The sequence below is a fragment of the Penicillium hordei genome, assembly GCF_028827395.1.
Source record: "Penicillium hordei strain IBT 12815 chromosome Unknown utg000001l_segment0_segment0, whole genome shotgun sequence".
NCBI lineage: Eukaryota > Fungi > Ascomycota > Eurotiomycetes > Eurotiales > Aspergillaceae > Penicillium > Penicillium hordei.
In genome coordinates this window covers 3,143,720-3,161,228 of record NW_026623142.1, presented here as the reverse complement: position 1 = coordinate 3,161,228, position 17,509 = coordinate 3,143,720, and the positions used below count along the sequence as shown (strand labels likewise).

Genomic DNA, 17,509 nt, shown 5'->3' with positions numbered 1-17,509 from the left:
TTGGCAGGTGGGGGCAAGGGGGCCCCATCATAGGGCTGAGCTGTCTGGCCACGACCGGGAACTTTTAGCGTCACCAATTGTACAGCAAGTACTTGGCAGCCTAACCAAGTAAAGATTCTCGCCAAATTTGGAAGTGACGAAGTGACGGTGTTTGAGATCGTCACCATCATGAGACTTAGACTGCGGCATAGGCGCATAGCTACATACTATGTACAAGTAGGTAACAAAGAACTCTGTACGGTGTACTGTACAACATGCAGTCAAATATAGAACATAAAAAATCGAAAATCGAAATGCAGGATAATACACAGCGCCAAGCTTCCTCTAGGCAGCGAGCAAAAGAATGAACGGGATAGGTGAGAGAACCTTGGTGGGTGTTGGTCATAGCCGCCATCACAGAAGATCATTATCTTGGCAACCCGGGACAGAATGTAATAATACTTGCTTGAACGGAGGAGTGATTACCAAGTTAATATTAAACCCTTGGAAGATAAAAAAAGAAAAAAGAAGAAAACAAACCAAAGCAAAACACTGGTCATAGTCTAAGCCACATTTGTAGCCTGTTGGTGCCTTGATATGCCAAGATGGTGTTTTTTTTTCTCATGAGCCACACCAAAGGTGGCGGGCCATGATGTAATGACCCAAGCTCTCTCGGGTCCTCCCCTTTTAAGACTTCCCTCCCTCCATTTTCCTTCCCATTTTTCCCCGTTAACATTTCAAACCTCCATCAAATCTGCCCAAAATGCCTTTCACTGCTTCGTAAGTTGTCTATTGTCTTTACCATGGGCTGTGGCTTCTACACTCCGAGCTTCTACCCTGTCACCTTGTCACCCTCACCCTCGGCAGCCCAAGTCGCGTTGTTACCTGTGAGACTATGTCCAGTGCACTAATATCGTCGATAGCGACATTTGCAAAATTATCTTTGCCATTATCCTGCCTCCTCTGGGTGTCTTCCTGGAGCGCGGATGTGGTGCTGATTTCCTGATCAACATCTTATTGACCATTCTGGGATGGATCCCCGGTGTCATTCACGCCATGTATGTGTTGATTTGATGGGTTTCCAGCCTTTTGTGACAGCTGCTGACCATATTACAGCTACATTATCTTCAAATACTAGAGATACCCACCCACACATCTTCGCAACCAACGCTTTCCAAGTCTAATATCCCTTGGAAGTGAGCACTGCGACCAATTTCACATCAACCCTTACCCTTGCCTTGCGCTTTGAGTAAGGGTCAGTGCGATTCGATAATTTGAACGTCGGTGCCAGCATGATTCCGTGGAGGTCCGGTTGAGACTAGCCTAATGTAGCCTCCCCCGCTTGGCATTCGGTTCGGCACGAGTCCGACATGATGTCCATAATTCCCTAATATTTTGTTTGTGGGGTCGCATCGTTATGTTTTATTTTACTTCTTTTCCTTTGTCTTGCTTGATATTGCGGGTTCTTGCTTTTTCTTGAATGATACCAGCTCACACGGTCTGACTCTGGGGCTTCGTTGTTTCGTACCAATGCCAGCCGTTGGCTAGTCTTTCGGAATTCATGGGAATGGGACTTTTACTATAAACCAACGAGTTGCATGTGCGTAGGGAGAGTTTGGAAAAGAACGTGTAAATTGGATGTTTCTAGGTACGGGGTACTCCATACAGTACCTAGAATCCCTCACAACTGGCAAAAGAGCAAATCAAACAAGATTTGATCGTAACATAATGGGCCCTGGGGAATTCAACGTCTCTATTTGAATATTTCAAGTGATTGGGGCAAAGCGTTACATGAGGTGGGTGCAACTGCTCCGTAGACTGTTCCGGGGGCATACCAGGGTAGCCCTGTAGCAACTCCCGAAAACAAATTAGACAGACAGGAAGCAGGCAATTTTAGGCACTTAGACCATCGATTCCGAATCTCTGAGCAAGTTCAACTGTTCCAGGAACTCTTACATAAACCATCGTCAGGCGTCCCTGGAAGTAACCTGCAACTAGTTAAAGCGAACCCAACCACAACGATGTACAGAGCACAGCGTTGAATTGCCCAAAATAATAAATACTAGAAACTCCCCCACTAATTCTGAGAAATCTGAAACCTAGCCCGGCGCTATCCACAACTTGTTCTGCAGCCTAAGCGCTTTCGATGGGCCGGCGCGTATCGGAGCCGCTTACTAGGCCCCATCCTGACAAGGCGCTTTACCTCCACAGCGATTCGTCCTAAGGTCTCCGGGGAAGATCTTACTACTATCTGAAATGCCATGCGGTTTCACTCTAGCGCCTATACATACACAGCCTCGAGTAATGTGTTTCAGAATGATGTCGAAACGCAGATACTTGGCCCCAATGGTCGATGGTACTCATGGATAATTCTGCCTCGCGCGTAGGATGATGTCGCGCTCTGACTTGGTGTTTAACTAGATTGCAGTCCCCCTGTTGGTTGTTTGCTTGACGTTTACTTCTTCTTTCTGGCCTTGTATGCTTGTTTTGCTACCTTCACGCCATTTGGTACTCAATTCGCACACATACCTACCAATTATGGTAACCACATGTACAAGTTTTCACGGGTAATCACTCCCATGCAGGAATCTACAAGGTTAGTTGATGGGATAAGAATACATGACATATCGTCGCTCATGGTAAGCGTGTATAGGGCTACCGCAGCATGCTCCTCCCTCCTATCCACAGGATACTCATCGCGATCCTCCTCTTACTCGCGCTCTGCTCTGCCGTCGAAGATACCTCTAGCGATGCATCAAACCCCGTCCTGTATGACATGGTCCCGGACTGTGCCAAGGACTGCGTTGATAGTTTCATTAAGTCCGAATACACACCCATGGAATGCACGTCACCGTCCAATATCAAGTGCCTTTGTCGCACCAGGACAACTAGTAGCTTGACATTGGGGGAAGCCGCTTTGAGCTGTGTTCTGTCTGTATGCTCACAGACAGTCATCGCAAACTCAACGGCTTATCACATATGTGACTCGGTATCTGAAGCTCTTCCGAAAACACACCAGACGATTACCGCGACGGTCTTTTCTGATATGAGTACAACGATGACGAGTGATGCAAAAGCTACTACAGAGACAACATCAACCAGCTCAACTTCGACAACTGTACACACCTCGGAAGTCTCTGTGACAACATCTACGGCGACATCGGCATTGACACAGACACCGACGTCAACTACTTCCAGTCAAACTTCTGAAATCACATTTTATGACGCTTCTTCATCTTCAGGGTCCCAAGCTGAGCCAACGTCCTCCGCTGAACAGATTTCCAGTAACTCTTCTGAAGATACGAATAAGAAAGGTGATCATGGTATCACACCAGCGGCGGTCATTGGAATGTCAGTAGCATCAGGTGTGGCAGGGTCTTTCATCATTGGGGTTGCTGTGTATTTCTGCTGCAAGAGATGGCGACGAAGACAGCGGGAACAGGCAGCGCCACACATTTTCGAGATCGGAGGCGCCATGGCTGAGCCCTCTGACTTTTTGAAACCGATGCCACGGCTCCCAACCGACGGGTTGGGTCTAGGGTCTTCATACAGCCCAACGAGTGACCGCCAGACAATGTTACAGCGACCACGTACTTTCCATTCTATGGCAAGCGTCCAACCACCATCACGATACTCACCGCAATCTGCCACGGTACATGACTTAGGCCAGGGCAAAGAACCCAAAGGGCAAGAACGAATAGGGTTTGCCATCAGCTCCGACTCGGACTGGGAACATTCACCCCGGACACAATCGTCACAGCACAGCGTAGCACGACTACTCCCAGATCCTACAGCTGGACTATACCCAAAGCCACTAAAGTGGAGTCATCGGCCACCTAGTGGAGAGACTCTGTTTGAAGAAGACGAAAGTCAACAAGCGGCGGCGGCAGCGGCAGCAGCAGGAATGATGCAAAACAAATCCCCAAGGCCAGGGGTCCAGCCGAAACTCGCAGGACTGCCAGCCAATCCACGCGCATTCAAAAAGGGATTCCCAGCAGGCAACTTTAAACGAAGATCAGGAGCCCCGAGTGTCCTGGCACCTCCATTCAATCCCAATCCAGCATTCGGAACCTCGTCATCAGGAAACAGCGCTACACCAAACGAAACATCCGAAGCCTCACAAACCTCCTACTCCTCCCCAAGCCCAAAACTCCTCCTCACCACCCCCGTCAATACTACCAAGACCCAAACCCAGAACAGGAGTCTATCACCAGGACGACAGACGCCTCAACCATACCCCACCCCATCATCATCATCAACCCTCCCCCCAGGCTCGGAGATAGTATCCAGGCCGCGAATTGTACGTGGAAACGACATTAAACGTGTCCATATCCGCAACAGTCCACGACCGCCCAGCGAAGTCATCGCGCCATACTGCCCAGATGACTTGTGGCTGGAGCGTGGACGCGGCATCCCACCGCCGAAGTCCCGAGAACCGTCTGGGGAACTGCCGTATCCGTCAGATATGTTTCCGGGTGCTGTACATTATCCTGATAGTCCGAGGAAGAAGGTTGACCCTGTGTCAAATCGGGTTTCTCCGACTAGTCGGAATTTGACGCCGTCGAGGAGAGGCGATGATTTGATTCTCCGTGTTGATTAGTAGATATTGTTTTCTTTGATGGGTATGATCTGGGATTAACGCCATCATGAGAGTTTGCTTCTGTATATTACCATGTTCTTTCATACGGGTGGAGAGCTTTTGAATTTTTTGAATTTGTTTGTATTGCAGGAGAACATCCAATTGTATAGAAATTCGACAACCTGAAGATCGACTTGGCTCGTATTAATAGACTACATCTTACATTTCTTCAAATTTGAATCACTTCAGCTCTCAAAAATCAGTTTTCAAAAATAAAAAAATAAAAAAATAAAAAAATAAAAAATAAAAGAAGGAAACGTGAAAACGCGTCAGGCGTACAGGCCTGCAGTCCAGGCATTGGTGGGGCTTAGATAAGAAGCTGGGGTCCGGTCCCGCCAAAAAGAGTAGAAAATCCATTATCCGCACACATCCTCTACATCCTTTTACATCATCTTCCGGCCTGTGCGGACTTCAATAGCACAATCGTCCTGTTGGTCCATGCTCAATGGCCAGTCCAACGGAGCGGACGTTCGTCCAGAGATCCACATCACTGCCAATCTTTCCCCTGGAGCTCTGGGATATCATCATTGAATACCTACATGATGAAGAATCTGCCCAACATCTGAGCCGACTTGCTCAAACATGTCCTGCGCTTTATTCCAGAATTGACCCTCAGCTCTACAGAAAACCCGTACGCCTGTTCAATTCAGAAAGCGGTGCTCGTCTTGCTCTCACAATAGAGAAGCGTCCAGAGTTAGCACCACTCATTCGTGAGATTCGACACAAGCAGGATGCTGGGTCAGAATTCTGGTCTTGCCGTCATTTTAAATTTTATAAGACGGCTGTGACTTTACCGAATCTGGAGAACTTGACTTTGAGAAGAAATCCCAGGCCCTTTGATTCTACTCGGTGGGCCAGTACACATGCCAGAGATGAAGCCACGTTGCAATGGGTGAAAAATATTGGCTCTGGACCAGGGAGCGTCAAAGAGTACCGAGAGTTGGGATATGGGCCTTCAGGAGAATCGTCGTTCAGTCCTCCAGATAACGAGCTTGGTTATATGCGAGATGGCGCGGTCGAAACTTTGTTCTGGCACGCTTCTCTTCAACACCCGCCGGGGCTGCCCGCTCTGCGTGTTTGTGAGTATTACAACTGACTCTCTCCGCTGAATGGAAAATCTAATGTTATCAGGTCACATCGGAAGCGACTATGATCACAACGAGAACAATCCTAAGATGGATGGCAGATGCTTACCAATTTTCAATGAAGCACTCTTCTGTCATCCAGGTTTAAGAAAGCTCTGTATCACTGGCGCTACTTTCCGAACGTCCCAGTCTGGCCTTGCGCTAACAACCTCTAAATCGCCTCTGGAGGAACTAACCCTTTTGAACTGCATCATAAATCCGGCTGATCTCCAAACAGTCCTCGAATACCCAACAGCCTTGAAGCGGTTCACATTCAGAGGCCCTAGGTCACAGGAGATATTAGACCTTGAGGAAGAAGCCCAATGTTACATTCAGTCGGCGCTCGCACACGACAATTCCCTGGAGTATATAGATTACGATCTTTACTGGGGTGGTGATGAGGAGACAGACTTCGGTGAACTAGTCCGCCTCAAGCATCTCACAACAACCCTCGCCACACTTACGGGGAGGGAATGCATAGAACTGGATCCTGCGGATGAGTTTCTGCCGCCAAATCTCGAGAGTCTTACGATACGATATGATGAAGTGAAGGCCTGGCTTCCTTCGGCTATTTACGAGATGGTGAAAGACGGGAAACTCTCAAAGCTGCGTCGCTTTACCTGTGAGGTACCAGAAATAATGGAGCACCTTCCATCAATCAACCCAAACAAGTCCCACCCACCCGCCACCGAGATATGCCAGGAGGGCAACACTTGGAAAAGCAAGTTTGCTGAGCTGAATGTGGAGATGTCCATGGTCTGCGTTCCTTATCCTCTTGATCTACCCAAATATGACGTATGTTCTTGCGAATGTCTGTCCTTTTACCACCGCATGTTCTACCATCCAAGAAAACCATTGACACTTCCTTGGGAGGAAAACGACTTTGGAGAGGAGGACGTGTTTTTTGATGACTGGGCCGATATTGACGATGAAATGGACCTTGATGCTCTTATGGATGATCTTGCAGAGGAATCTGGATCTGACGTCTCGGCTTGAGTGCATCTCTTATAACTTGATTATGATATGTCTTACGGGAATATCCATGTCAAATTTCAGCATAACTTCTTCCATGTGTGGGAATGAAGTACACAGGCCAGGAGTCTAACAGACTGAATTAAATTATAATAAGTCTAGTATATCTTCTAAAAGGGTCATATTTATGATCCTCTGGGCGCACTTTCTTGGTTGAGGATCCATCCAGGCTGTAGCACTATAGAGATTTCTATCTCTTCCCTATCCTCTCAACACATTGATAGACCGTTGTCTTTCCTTTCTTCCATTTTTTTATCTATATCCCGAGATCTAATGGGGTTGTTTCATCCAGCACTAAAATAAGCCAGACGGGGCAGAAGAACGTGAAAATCCTGCATAGCTGCCTGCTAGTAAGCTTCTAGTAGCTGCGAAAAAGATGTGATTGGTCCTACAGATATTTCCATTGTGTAGATAACATCAAATAAAAGATCTCCAAGAGGGATAAGAACCATACAACGTAATATCAAAGCAGCCCAGTGGAGAAGCCGGATCCTTCCCCCAGATTCCGTCGATCGTGATCTTCGTGTGTCAGCAGATATGTACATACATCTCTGGGTCGAGATCTCCGCTTATTTCTATTTTCAAGAGACCCCCAGGCCCCTTGTCAAGAACCTCGTTCCAACACCTAGACAACAAAACACTTGTCAGAGATATACGTTTTCGATTTGGCTTGAAACCCCTCCAACCTAGGCCCGAACTCATCTCAGCCCAATGACACTCGCCTGGCTACCGTGATTGTGACCATTCCCCTCCAATCTATGTGCACAGACTGTGCTCGGACCCAAGCTAAAAAAATGAGCGGTTTGGCTTCCTTTCCCATCTATACAAATCACCCGGGTGCAAGATTCCCTACACGGAGCAACGGATAGCCGCGTAGCGTATGGCGCCCTAGAATACGCCTGGTCCATCTTGCATCTCTTGGTCAAGGGCTGAAACCGTTATCGCCGAAAGAGATTCGCAAGCCTGCAGTACGCAGGATCCTGTGATTAGTTCACGGTATGCATGCATAGCGACACTCTGACCAATTCTGGCAGGTATCCCACATATTGTCACGAGTTCGTTAGATCTGGTCTAGGGCGTCAAAGTGTCCATTGCGCTGAGCATTCAAATATAACTAGGGCTTCTGCTCTTGGCGCCTTATTCCTATGTTTTGATGCGGGTGAAATAAAGACAATTTCTAGGGGTACTTTGTCCAAACTGTGATCGTTGGTTATGACTTGCATTCCTTAGCCCAACTACTGCATGTTGGTCCGAGGTACGGGGTAGTATCGGCCAACATGCAGCAACGTACCTAGTCTAGGCCTTATTCTTTTTTTTATTTCCGGCTCAGAACTTCAGATTCGGATACCATGATCTTATTTCATATGGTATAGGGCATAGACTTCATGGATAGTTGTTAGTTTGCTAGTGTTGTTTTTGATTTCCGTTCCTGAGAATGAGATCCAGATTTATGACGTCAATGCCCTGATATGCCCTGATATGCCCTATGGATGCCTCTACTCCGTTGAAAGGCCTTCGAAAAACGCGAGACCTCGGACAAACGGAGATCTTGACCTGAGTATTGCTTGAAGCCTTGTTAAATCGTGCCAATTCCTATCATCATCATTGGTTCTGATTCTCTTGCCCGCAACCAGGAATTTCCTAAATCCGAACTTATCAAACCAGCGTCATCAACTCGACCCAAACAGGATTCATGCGCCAAGGGTCAGTTGTGGATCGACAATTTCAGATTTGTGACCCAGAAAACCCGAAAATGACGAGGTAGGCTGAACGGAAGGCCCCATATTTTTTAATTGGGGTAAAGAGGGTCGATGATGCAAAGGCCCCCTTTTGGGTCCGCTATATTAATGGTCATTGGTTTCCCCTCCATGCTTCATCTATCCTAGTAATCCATTCCGATCCAATTTGCGTGACTTTGTATCTATTTGATCCTACAGTTAAGTGCCTGTACATTCAGCGCCTATATATCGCAAGGATCGGATTAGCTTGTGTGACTCCCTTTGAGAGATTCAATAGATCCAACAGATTCGACAGATTCGACAGATCCAACAGATTCGACAGAGTCAACACAGCAATTCAAGAGTAATTATAAGGCAGCGATCAACATCGTCATAGTGTACCCGCCCGCCCCACACCCTTGATCTTTTTCATAATGGCCACAAATACATTAGGAACTCAAAGAGTCCGACTCGACTTGGACACCGCTCGGGCCGATCTCTATGGCCCTAACGTCGTCGTCCCTAAGCATTTCATAACTTCTACTTCTAACCATATCTTCAAATCTAAATCCAATATGACCAAGCACCAACTCTCATATGAAGATTCGAATTCACCAATCAACACACCTATGCCACACCCTCCTAAGGTTACTAGCGATGATTTTGCCCTAGCCTTTGACATCGATGGTGTACTCATCAAGGGTGGCGAGTCTATCCCCGAAGCCGTTGATGCTATGAAGTATATCAACGGTGAAAACCCTTATGGAGTCAAAGTGTAAGTTTCCACCCTTGATATTCTTCTATGTTACCCCTCACCCCGAGGGTGAGGGGTAACAACTTCCAATAGAAAAAGAATTTACATCTAACGGCAATATCCTAGTCCTTATATTTTCTTGACCAACGGCGGCGGAAAGACGGAGAAAGAGCGATGCCTCGATCTCAGCAAACAACTCGACCTGGAAGTCGACCCTGGCCAGTTCATCTGTGGCCACACGCCCATGCGCGAAATGGCAGAGCGATACCACACCGTCCTGGTGGTTGGTGGTGAGGGTGAGAAATGCCGGGTTGTGGCCGAAGGATACGGATTCAAGGATGTTATCACACCCGGGGATATCATTAAGACAAGACACGATACCACGCCGTTCCGAACGTTGACGGATGAGGAGCATGAAAATTCCCGACTACTCGATCTAGACAATGTCCGCATCGAAGCAATCTTCGTCTTTGCAGACAGTCGCGACTGGGCCGGCGATCAGCAAATCATTTTGGACTGCCTTATGACCAAAGACGGCTGGTTGAATACACGGTCGGAGATCTTTACCGAAGGTCCCCCGGTTTTCTTCTCGCACACCGATGTGGTTTGGTCAACATCGCATGAACATTCACGTCTTGGGATGGGAGCGCTACGCGCTTCCCTCGAGGCCGTTTACACGGCTATCACAGGTAAAGACCTCAACACTATCGCTTTCGGCAAGCCGCAGCTCGGTACCTATGCATTTGCCACCCGGCTCTTGCAAAAGTGGCGAAAAGACTCATGCGGCATCGACAAGTCTCCGTCAACCGTGTATTTCATCGGCGATACCCCGGAGTCTGATATCCGTGGGACCAATGAGTTCAACGAGACCACGGAAAATGACTGGTTCTCGATTTTGGTTAAGACTGGAGTCTACCAGGATGGTGCTGTTCCGCGCTATCCGCCAAGGAAGATATGCGATAATGTTTTTGATGCCGTCAAGTTTGCTATCGAGCGCGAGCACCGAAAGATTTCCAAGGGCACAATTGTTTCCGAGCTCGACTATGAAACCAGCGAAGAAGTCCCCACATAAGCATATCCCGATATGATGTGATCTTCTTTCGCTCATGGCTGCATTTCCTCGACAACCGGTTCCGCGCCCTAGTCCATTCCTACGTTTGATTTACGATCTGTTTTGATATGATTCCCAGTTCTCTTGAACTTATGCATTTTGTCGCGATTCATGGCACAGGTCTTTTACATATACAATTCTATCATGGGTTAGATATCTTCCTTACATAGTACTACTGAGTGAATGGATTCCAGAATGATCAATGACAAAAATATGTTCCAAATTAATGAGATAACCTATTATGTAGTACCGGTAACGGTATCCACGACATGATGATATTAGAAACCTGAATATTGAGGCATTCCGCCCTTTGGTTGACATGACCCACCATACGAGAAAGTCCTCTCATGCCAACAGAGCTTCTCCTCCTAAACAGTATCTGCAAGAAGGCCCTGGGCGCAAAGGCAGCGCCTGTAACAATAATGGTTCTAACTCTCCGGCTTTAACCCGATATGTCTCCACTAACGCGCCAACCCAGGTCCCAAAAACAGAGGCAGTGTACCTCGATGATGCCACGCTGCGGACATTGACCACGGAGATTCTATCATCCCAGTCAATAACTTCACTTTCGGAAGAAGAAAGAAGCTTAGCCAAAAATTTGCCTGCGGAAGATAGCGCAATCACCATGCGCCAGACTATCTTTTACGCACAGGGCGGTGGACAGCCTAGCGACACCGGCGCAATTGGACCAGTAGACCAAAGTCCCACATTTGAAGTCTCACTGGTACGCAAAACACCCGATGGACGGTTCCTGCATTTTGGAAAATTCCTAGACGCCACCTCTTCCTTCGTCGCGGGCCAACCTGTCGTGCAGAAGGTCGATGACTCAAAACGCAACTATCATTCCCGGCTCCATACAGCTGGTCACATCGTTGGACTGGCCATGCAGCTTCTGATGCCGGATAAGAAGAAGGTTAAGGCGAATCATTTCCCGAGGGAGGCTTCTATGGAGTATGAGGGGTTGTTGTATAATGAGCACAAGCCAGTTATCCAGGAGAAGGTGGATGAGCTTGTGCGGCTGGATCTGCCCATTCTCATCTCCTGGCTGGAGGGTGTCGCGCAGGTTGGGGATGGGGAGGGTGCTGAAGAGGGTCGTACCCGAATTGCGAGTATAGGTGGGCTCGATCACAATCCCTGTGGTGGTACTCACGTTGCGACGACGAGCTTGGTTGGGTCTGTTGTTATCCGCAAGGTCAGTCGGCAAAAGGGGATTAGTCGGGTGTCTTATGATGTTTCTCCGGGGATTGAGGGTTAGCTTTGAATCTCGTCATTATGGTCAATATAAAATACTTTTCGGGAATCAGTTGGTGGAATATCGAGATTAGAAATACATGCTTTAACGCTCAAGAAAGGCCTTATGTTTAATCAAGAAATCATAACGCGAATTCATTGTCCAACCAATGCTGCATCACAATCTTGCCCTCTCGGAACCCGTCCTTCTCAACCCGGACGATGATAGCTGCGTGGCTGTGGCGGTGCTTCTGTATGTGGACAGGATATTTCCGAATCCCTACGGCGTTGAGGGAATCGACTATGTCGAATTGTTCATGAGTCAATGCAAGCTTAGGATAATGTGTCAAAACCCCCGCCGTTGATGCACGTCTAGCCGATGCAGATTCACACTCGACATCGTTTTGCGCAGACTTCGAGAGAGAGGATCTAGTGGACTTCTCGGGCACCATGTCAGACACTTCAGAATCGCTGTTGGATAAATAAGCTGGTTCTTGTACAGCAGTGACGCTCTCAAAGGCCTGCTCCATAACATGCTGAACATCCTGGATCAACACCGGTACTCTGTATCTTCCGAAGCGCTCGCCGTTTTCGCCAACCTCATGCATACGAATGCGCTTTGAGCTGCGACATGTTTGGATGCCGGCATTTATCAAGTAGAGTACAACAGCCAGAGGTGCGAGGACAATGATCAGGAGTGACAGAGGTATCGAAAGGGTTACCGATTTTAATTTCTTCCAAACCCGCCCTGCTGCAGTTTCAGATCCTCTTTTCACCGGAGGAAGCACATGAAGGTCGGGATCGATAATGACATCTTCATAACCCTGGACATAGTTGATATTCACGTCTTCCAGATCCCGGAATGGGTCCACTTTAGAGAGGCCAGATGTATAGAAGAGGACTGAGCGATCATTGACAATGTTCGCGTAAACACTTCGCTGCTTGAACTTTTTCAGTCCAGTTATGAAGATACTCTCGGGGTCAGCCAAAACACTGAGAAGCGGCCGCCCAGTATCTCGGAAGGAATCGACGAGCCACATTTGGCGGCCAGACGCCGAGATCGTCTTCGACCCTAGAACATTGAAGATCTGATCCTTGTACCCTTTCAGTGGGGCTCTCACACCAACATGTGGCGTGGCAAAGGTCGTGAAGTTCATAGGTTCCAGCTTCTCCAGCCAGCCCCGTGCATTAAGCAAGCCAATCGCATAGCGCGCGATCAGGCCACCAAGCGAGTATCCAATCACACTAATTTTTGTGATCTTTTGTCCCTTCTCGGCTAGCGATTCAAGAGTCTCCTCGACCTCGTGCACTATTCGTTCTCCGCACAACTCGATTCCGTCATAGGTATAGTTGCCGCTATTCGCTTTCGGGCGGAGGATGTAGAGACCGTCGTCGCCATATCTGTCTCGCAAAGCGGATGCGACATAATCAAGGTGCGAAGGGTTTCCCCAAAGTCTATTGAGAAGATCTATCGCATTAGCGGGCCCGTCGATACGTCATTGAGAAGGGAAAAGCAAGCGTACCCGTGAACCAAGACACAGAGGTGCTCAGCTTTGGAGGTATCTGGCATTGTTTCGCTTGTTGATTCCATCTTCGTAAATAGAACTGATTCCAGGGGAAAAGAAGAAAAGGAGCTTAGTGTTTAACAATTCGGATGTCTGTTCACCCGAAGGCCGCGCATCTGCGTCAGCCTGGAGTTATCGGCGATAAGGTATCTCCACCTTGGCATGCCCCGGTGAATTCTCAAAGTACAACCTAGACCTGTGTGTATTCATTGTTGTAGGCGATTATCCGGATTGCAGTCACAGTGACAACCAATATGGTCTCTCTAGCATTAAGCAAAACTTCAAAATCAACGGGAAGTAAAGCAACAGCAGGTGAACAGATGGATGACGCAGTCTATGCCTGCGATATCAGGCATTTTATGTTTGTCTTCTTTGCATTCTTGACTTATCACTTCGCCGAAACAGCTGCAATGTTCTCCTTTAGTGATGTCAATCTGATCTGTTAATCCCTTCAAAACTGCTTTCTACTTTGAGCTGCAGTTACTTTGTTTGATATAAGGCAGTTTTGCTCGTTCTTGATAGTCTTCACCACAAGGAAGTGCTAAATGATGCGATAGTGTTACCTGCAATATTCGTTTCAGTCTATTCGGTGCACAAAACCAACACAACAGAGTCGATGGGCAGAAATAACTATACATATTCGTTATGTACTTCTTAAAATTGTGATCGGCCTCGACTAGCTCTTCCATTCGAGATCTAGATATTTACATCTTAACCTGTCATCATCAGTCATCATGTTCACGTCGCTCGGGCTTTTTGGGGCAATTCCATGCCCGCAAGGCAACGGTTGCACTCTTTTGAAATGCATCTTCTCTCATGATAATAAGCCGGCCCCAGATGAGGCTCGGCATTCGAAGACTACATCGTCAGGTGACGATGGCCCTCCTTCCAAGCGGGCCAAAGTGGAAAACACACAGTTGCTGGGGTCCCCTATTCCACCTCACAGCTTGAAAGAATCATCGCTCGAAACGGGACAACACTCATCGGAATCAGTCACACCCAAGCGAAGTCAAAATACACAAGACACTAGCGCTCAAGAAATGTCCCAGGCTACCTCAAGCCATGGCCCACCAAAGCCTTCGGGGAACGAGCCTTCGGGAAACGAGCCTGCGAAGCGCACTAACACCACATCCGCTGGATCTTCATCCCAACTTCCTCCTCGCAAAGCTCCAAAAGAAACTTTAAATCCTCGCATGCTTCCCCATGCACCGGCAACTCATGGCAGTCGGACTACCATTCTCCAGAAGCTGCACTCCGCCATGACTGCTCTCAATGAAAAGCTACGAAAGGACAAGAATAGCTCCAATAGATATTTTGTCCTAACTCCCGACGAACTCATCACAATGGCTCTGGATGAGGAAGAGAAATTCGCGCGGGACAGTCCAAGCGTTTACGGAAATGTTATCAAACTTCGAATCGTGAGAGTTACAAAAATGGGCACTGACGAATGGGCCAAGGAGGTGATGTCCCATCTGAACGCGCGGTATTATAAGATTAATCCTGTTCAAAAGCCGCGGGCGATTCCCAGGCCTATCAACACGGGGCTCACCCCCACGGAAGAAATCGCAGTTGTATCCCAGCTAGTCACACCTCTCACTGGCCTCGAAGAACACGGATATGTCACAAAGCAGCCTACAGATGCAGATGTAGAAACCGCCAAGAGAGGCGTTGATGGGTCCAAAGGCTGGGAGAAGTGTGATAGATGCGGTCAACGATTCCAGGTATTTCCAGGTCGTCGCGAGGACGGTACCCTGGCCAGCGGTGGCCACTGTGACTATCATCCAGGACGGCCCGTTTATCCTCAGCGCAAGAAAACAGACCATGTCACCGGTCCCTCTCAGCCATACTTTCCCTGCTGCAGCGAAGCACTGGGAACGTCTACCGGCTGTACCAGAGCCAAAACACATGTGTTCAAGGTCTCGGAGGCCAAGCGACTTGCATCCATCCTTCAATTCAAAACAACCCCATCCCAGCCAGACAAAGGACCCCTGGAGCCGGTATCTATTGATTGCGAGATGGGCTACACGACATTAGGTCTCGAATTGATTCGTCTTACTGCGGTCAGCTGGCCTAACGGCTGTGACCTCCTCGATGTGCTGGTCCGGCCTATGGGCGAGGTATTAGATCTCAACACACGCTTTTCCGGTGTCACGCCACAACACTATGCTTCTGCCAGCCCATATGGCACTCCAATGCCCAGCATAAATGCACCGTCAGCAGACGAGAAAAAGACATCCAATCCACCCTTGCAACTTGTTCAGTCACCCGCGGAGGCGCGCGACTTACTGCTGAAGCTCCTCCAGCCTGAGACACCTCTTATCGGCCATGCAATCGACAACGACCTCAACGCTTGCCGTATCATCCATCCTACGATCATTGACACCGTTCTGTTGTACCCCCACCCCAAGGGTCTCCCCATTCGTATAAGTCTCAAAGCTCTTGTTCAAAGGCACCTTGGCCGCGACATCCAAGTCGGGGACAATGGGCACGACTCAAAGGAGGATTCAATTGCTACGGGTGACCTTGTTAGAGTTAAAGTGGGCGAGAAATGGAAGGAGCTGAAGAAGGGGGGGCAAAAAATCGAGGATGGCAAGTTAGTCTGTCCTGCTGGCCAAGTATCAACAATCACATCTTCATGGACTACGGTCCAGAAGAGAGAGTCCAACAAGTGATTATGGATATGTATCCCCAATACCATTCGTTCATTTCGCGCTATTTTTGTTTAATTTTTGTATGAGATACCCATGCATGTACACTTAACAATCTACATTATTATTATTACGCATCATTCGAGGAAGAAAATGAGGGTATAAACTTTTTTAGTTTTATTTGTGGCCTCATAGACCAATCTTATCCCCCCATGGCTCTCGCTCTCAATCCATACAGACATCCCAAGCGCGACACACAGACTAGAACCGATCGGTCAACAGCGCAAAGAAACAAGACATGTCAGGAGCGACACGCTTATTCCTCATCCTCCTCAGCCTCGTCGTTGACGACGTTGTAGAAGCGGAGCTCGTAGACACCCTTGGAGGTGGAGACGACGCGGAGCCAGTCACGGAGCTGCTGCTTCTTGAGGTACTTCTTGGTGCTGAGTTGAAAAAAGCACAACGGTCAGCAAAGCCGCACTCCAACCATATCGGGAGATCAACCCGGGAAATAGATAAAAACTCACAGGTACTTCAGGTAGCGGCCGGAGAAGGGGATGTGGGCAACAACCTCGATCTTGCCATCGCCGGACTGGGAGATGACAACGTTTTCACCGAGGTTACCGACACGGCCCTCAACCTTGATGCGGTCGTGGAGGAACTTCTCGAAGGCGGAGACATCGAAGATCTTGTCGCTAGCGGGCTGCGAAGCGTTGATAACGAACTTCTGGGTAACCTTCTGGGCCTTGCGACCACGAGCCTATACCACATGGAATCGAATTAGCCTACTGCTCCATAATGTCGAGCCCCGGTGGTAGTCTCGCAGATTCATCTTCGACGACATGGGAGACTCGATAGATTTTTCAATACCGAGTTTCACAGTCATGTCGAAGACGAACCTGCAGAGACACCGATGGGGGGAACAGCAAAGCGATTTGGACTTCAACGTACAGCAGCGGGAGCCATTGTTAATGGATTGGGGGGAGATGGATTTTGGAGAATTGGGAAAGGTCGCAAAGAGGTGAATATCCTGCGCCGGCGAGAGAGTGGTCAAGACAACTTCCTAAATTTCACGGTGGAGCCGATTTGGTTATCAAAAATTCACGGACCAGAGGTGTGTCGCGCTAGGCTCAATTAGGATATAGGGTAGGGCAAAGTTTGATGAGTCAGTTGCACAGTGAGTCAGCAGGTCGCTTAGCCCGCTATCTAGGTACCTCGGTAAATTTGCCAAGATAGATAACTCCGACCCGAAAGAAGCAAACTCCGGGAGTGTACCTTATCTCCGATTGGCTCGCTTAATTACCCCCGGTGATGGTGGACCCACCCAGAGTCCGGGTATAAATAGGAGCCTCTGCCCCCGAGCTTCCTCTTCTTTTCTTTCTTCTTCAGCTCTCTTTGCCTATTGGCTTAGATCAAGTGTAGTATCTGTTCTTTTCAGTTTAATCTCTGAAAGTTTCCGTCCAGGAAACACTTTGATTATTCCAATTTTTATGACCCGCAACTTGGCCCCTGTGCTTGCGCATGCCTCGTTGCACAGTGTCATTGGGCTTACACTACCCCCGATCGACGCGAACTCCTTTTTTCATCAACTGTTCGGCTTGTCCGGGCTCTTGGAGAAGATGTCTGTTCGTAGTATTCTCTTGAGTAAGATTAATTTTACAGTATCTTAAAGACGCGTTGTATCATTATGCCTTCGTAGGTGGTGACAC

General features: G+C 48.2%; 8 protein-coding genes across 8 annotated transcripts; 6 read left to right on the top strand and 2 right to left on the bottom strand.

The window, feature by feature from the left end:
- Positions 1-699: 699 nt before the first annotated feature.
- On the top strand, positions 700-1,175 carry N7537_001199 (YqaE/Pmp3 family membrane protein). Its single transcript, XM_056892257.1, has 3 exons — positions 700-759; positions 903-1,037; positions 1,096-1,175. The coding sequence occupies exons 1-3, from the start codon at positions 743-745 to the stop codon at positions 1,115-1,117; spliced, it is 174 nt and encodes a 57-aa protein (XP_056757252.1). The 5' UTR covers positions 700-742; the 3' UTR covers positions 1,118-1,175.
- A 1,469-nt stretch (positions 1,176-2,644) lies between these two features.
- Positions 2,645-4,579, top strand: N7537_001198 (uncharacterized protein; the record flags this gene model as incomplete). Its single annotated transcript, XM_056892256.1, has 1 exon — positions 2,645-4,579. The coding sequence occupies one exon, from the start codon at positions 2,645-2,647 to the stop codon at positions 4,577-4,579; it is 1,935 nt and encodes a 644-aa protein (XP_056757251.1).
- A 484-nt stretch (positions 4,580-5,063) lies between these two features.
- On the top strand, positions 5,064-6,738 carry N7537_001197 (uncharacterized protein; the record flags this gene model as incomplete). Its single annotated transcript, XM_056892255.1, has 2 exons — positions 5,064-5,697; positions 5,750-6,738. 2 exons carry the CDS (start codon positions 5,064-5,066, stop codon positions 6,736-6,738), a joined length of 1,623 nt encoding a protein of 540 aa, XP_056757250.1.
- A 2,188-nt stretch (positions 6,739-8,926) lies between these two features.
- N7537_001196 (phosphatidyl synthase) lies at positions 8,927-10,318 on the top strand (the record flags this gene model as incomplete). The annotated part of the gene is made up of 2 exons (XM_056892254.1): positions 8,927-9,267; positions 9,373-10,318. The coding sequence occupies 2 exons, from the start codon at positions 8,927-8,929 to the stop codon at positions 10,316-10,318; spliced, it is 1,287 nt and encodes a 428-aa protein (XP_056757249.1).
- Positions 10,319-10,676: 358 nt separating this feature from the next.
- On the top strand, positions 10,677-11,612 carry N7537_001195 (Translation elongation/initiation factor/Ribosomal beta-barrel; the record flags this gene model as incomplete). Its single annotated transcript, XM_056892253.1, has 1 exon — positions 10,677-11,612. One exon carries the CDS (start codon positions 10,677-10,679, stop codon positions 11,610-11,612), a length of 936 nt encoding a protein of 311 aa, XP_056757248.1.
- Positions 11,613-11,730: 118 nt separating this feature from the next.
- On the bottom strand, positions 11,731-13,178 carry N7537_001194 (lipase ROG1 family protein; the record flags this gene model as incomplete). The annotated part of the gene is made up of 2 exons (XM_056892252.1): positions 11,731-13,042; positions 13,111-13,178. 2 exons carry the CDS (start codon positions 13,176-13,178, stop codon positions 11,731-11,733), a joined length of 1,380 nt encoding a protein of 459 aa, XP_056757247.1.
- A 708-nt stretch (positions 13,179-13,886) lies between these two features.
- On the top strand, positions 13,887-15,824 carry rex3 (putative RNA exonuclease Rex3; the record flags this gene model as incomplete). The annotated part of the gene is made up of 1 exon (XM_056892251.1): positions 13,887-15,824. One exon carries the CDS (start codon positions 13,887-13,889, stop codon positions 15,822-15,824), a length of 1,938 nt encoding a protein of 645 aa, XP_056757246.1.
- A 292-nt stretch (positions 15,825-16,116) lies between these two features.
- Positions 16,117-16,766, bottom strand: N7537_001192 (60S ribosomal protein eL22; the record flags this gene model as incomplete). Its single annotated transcript, XM_056892250.1, has 3 exons — positions 16,117-16,243; positions 16,328-16,560; positions 16,752-16,766. The coding sequence occupies 3 exons, from the start codon at positions 16,764-16,766 to the stop codon at positions 16,117-16,119; spliced, it is 375 nt and encodes a 124-aa protein (XP_056757245.1).
- Positions 16,767-17,509: the final 743 nt, after the last annotated feature.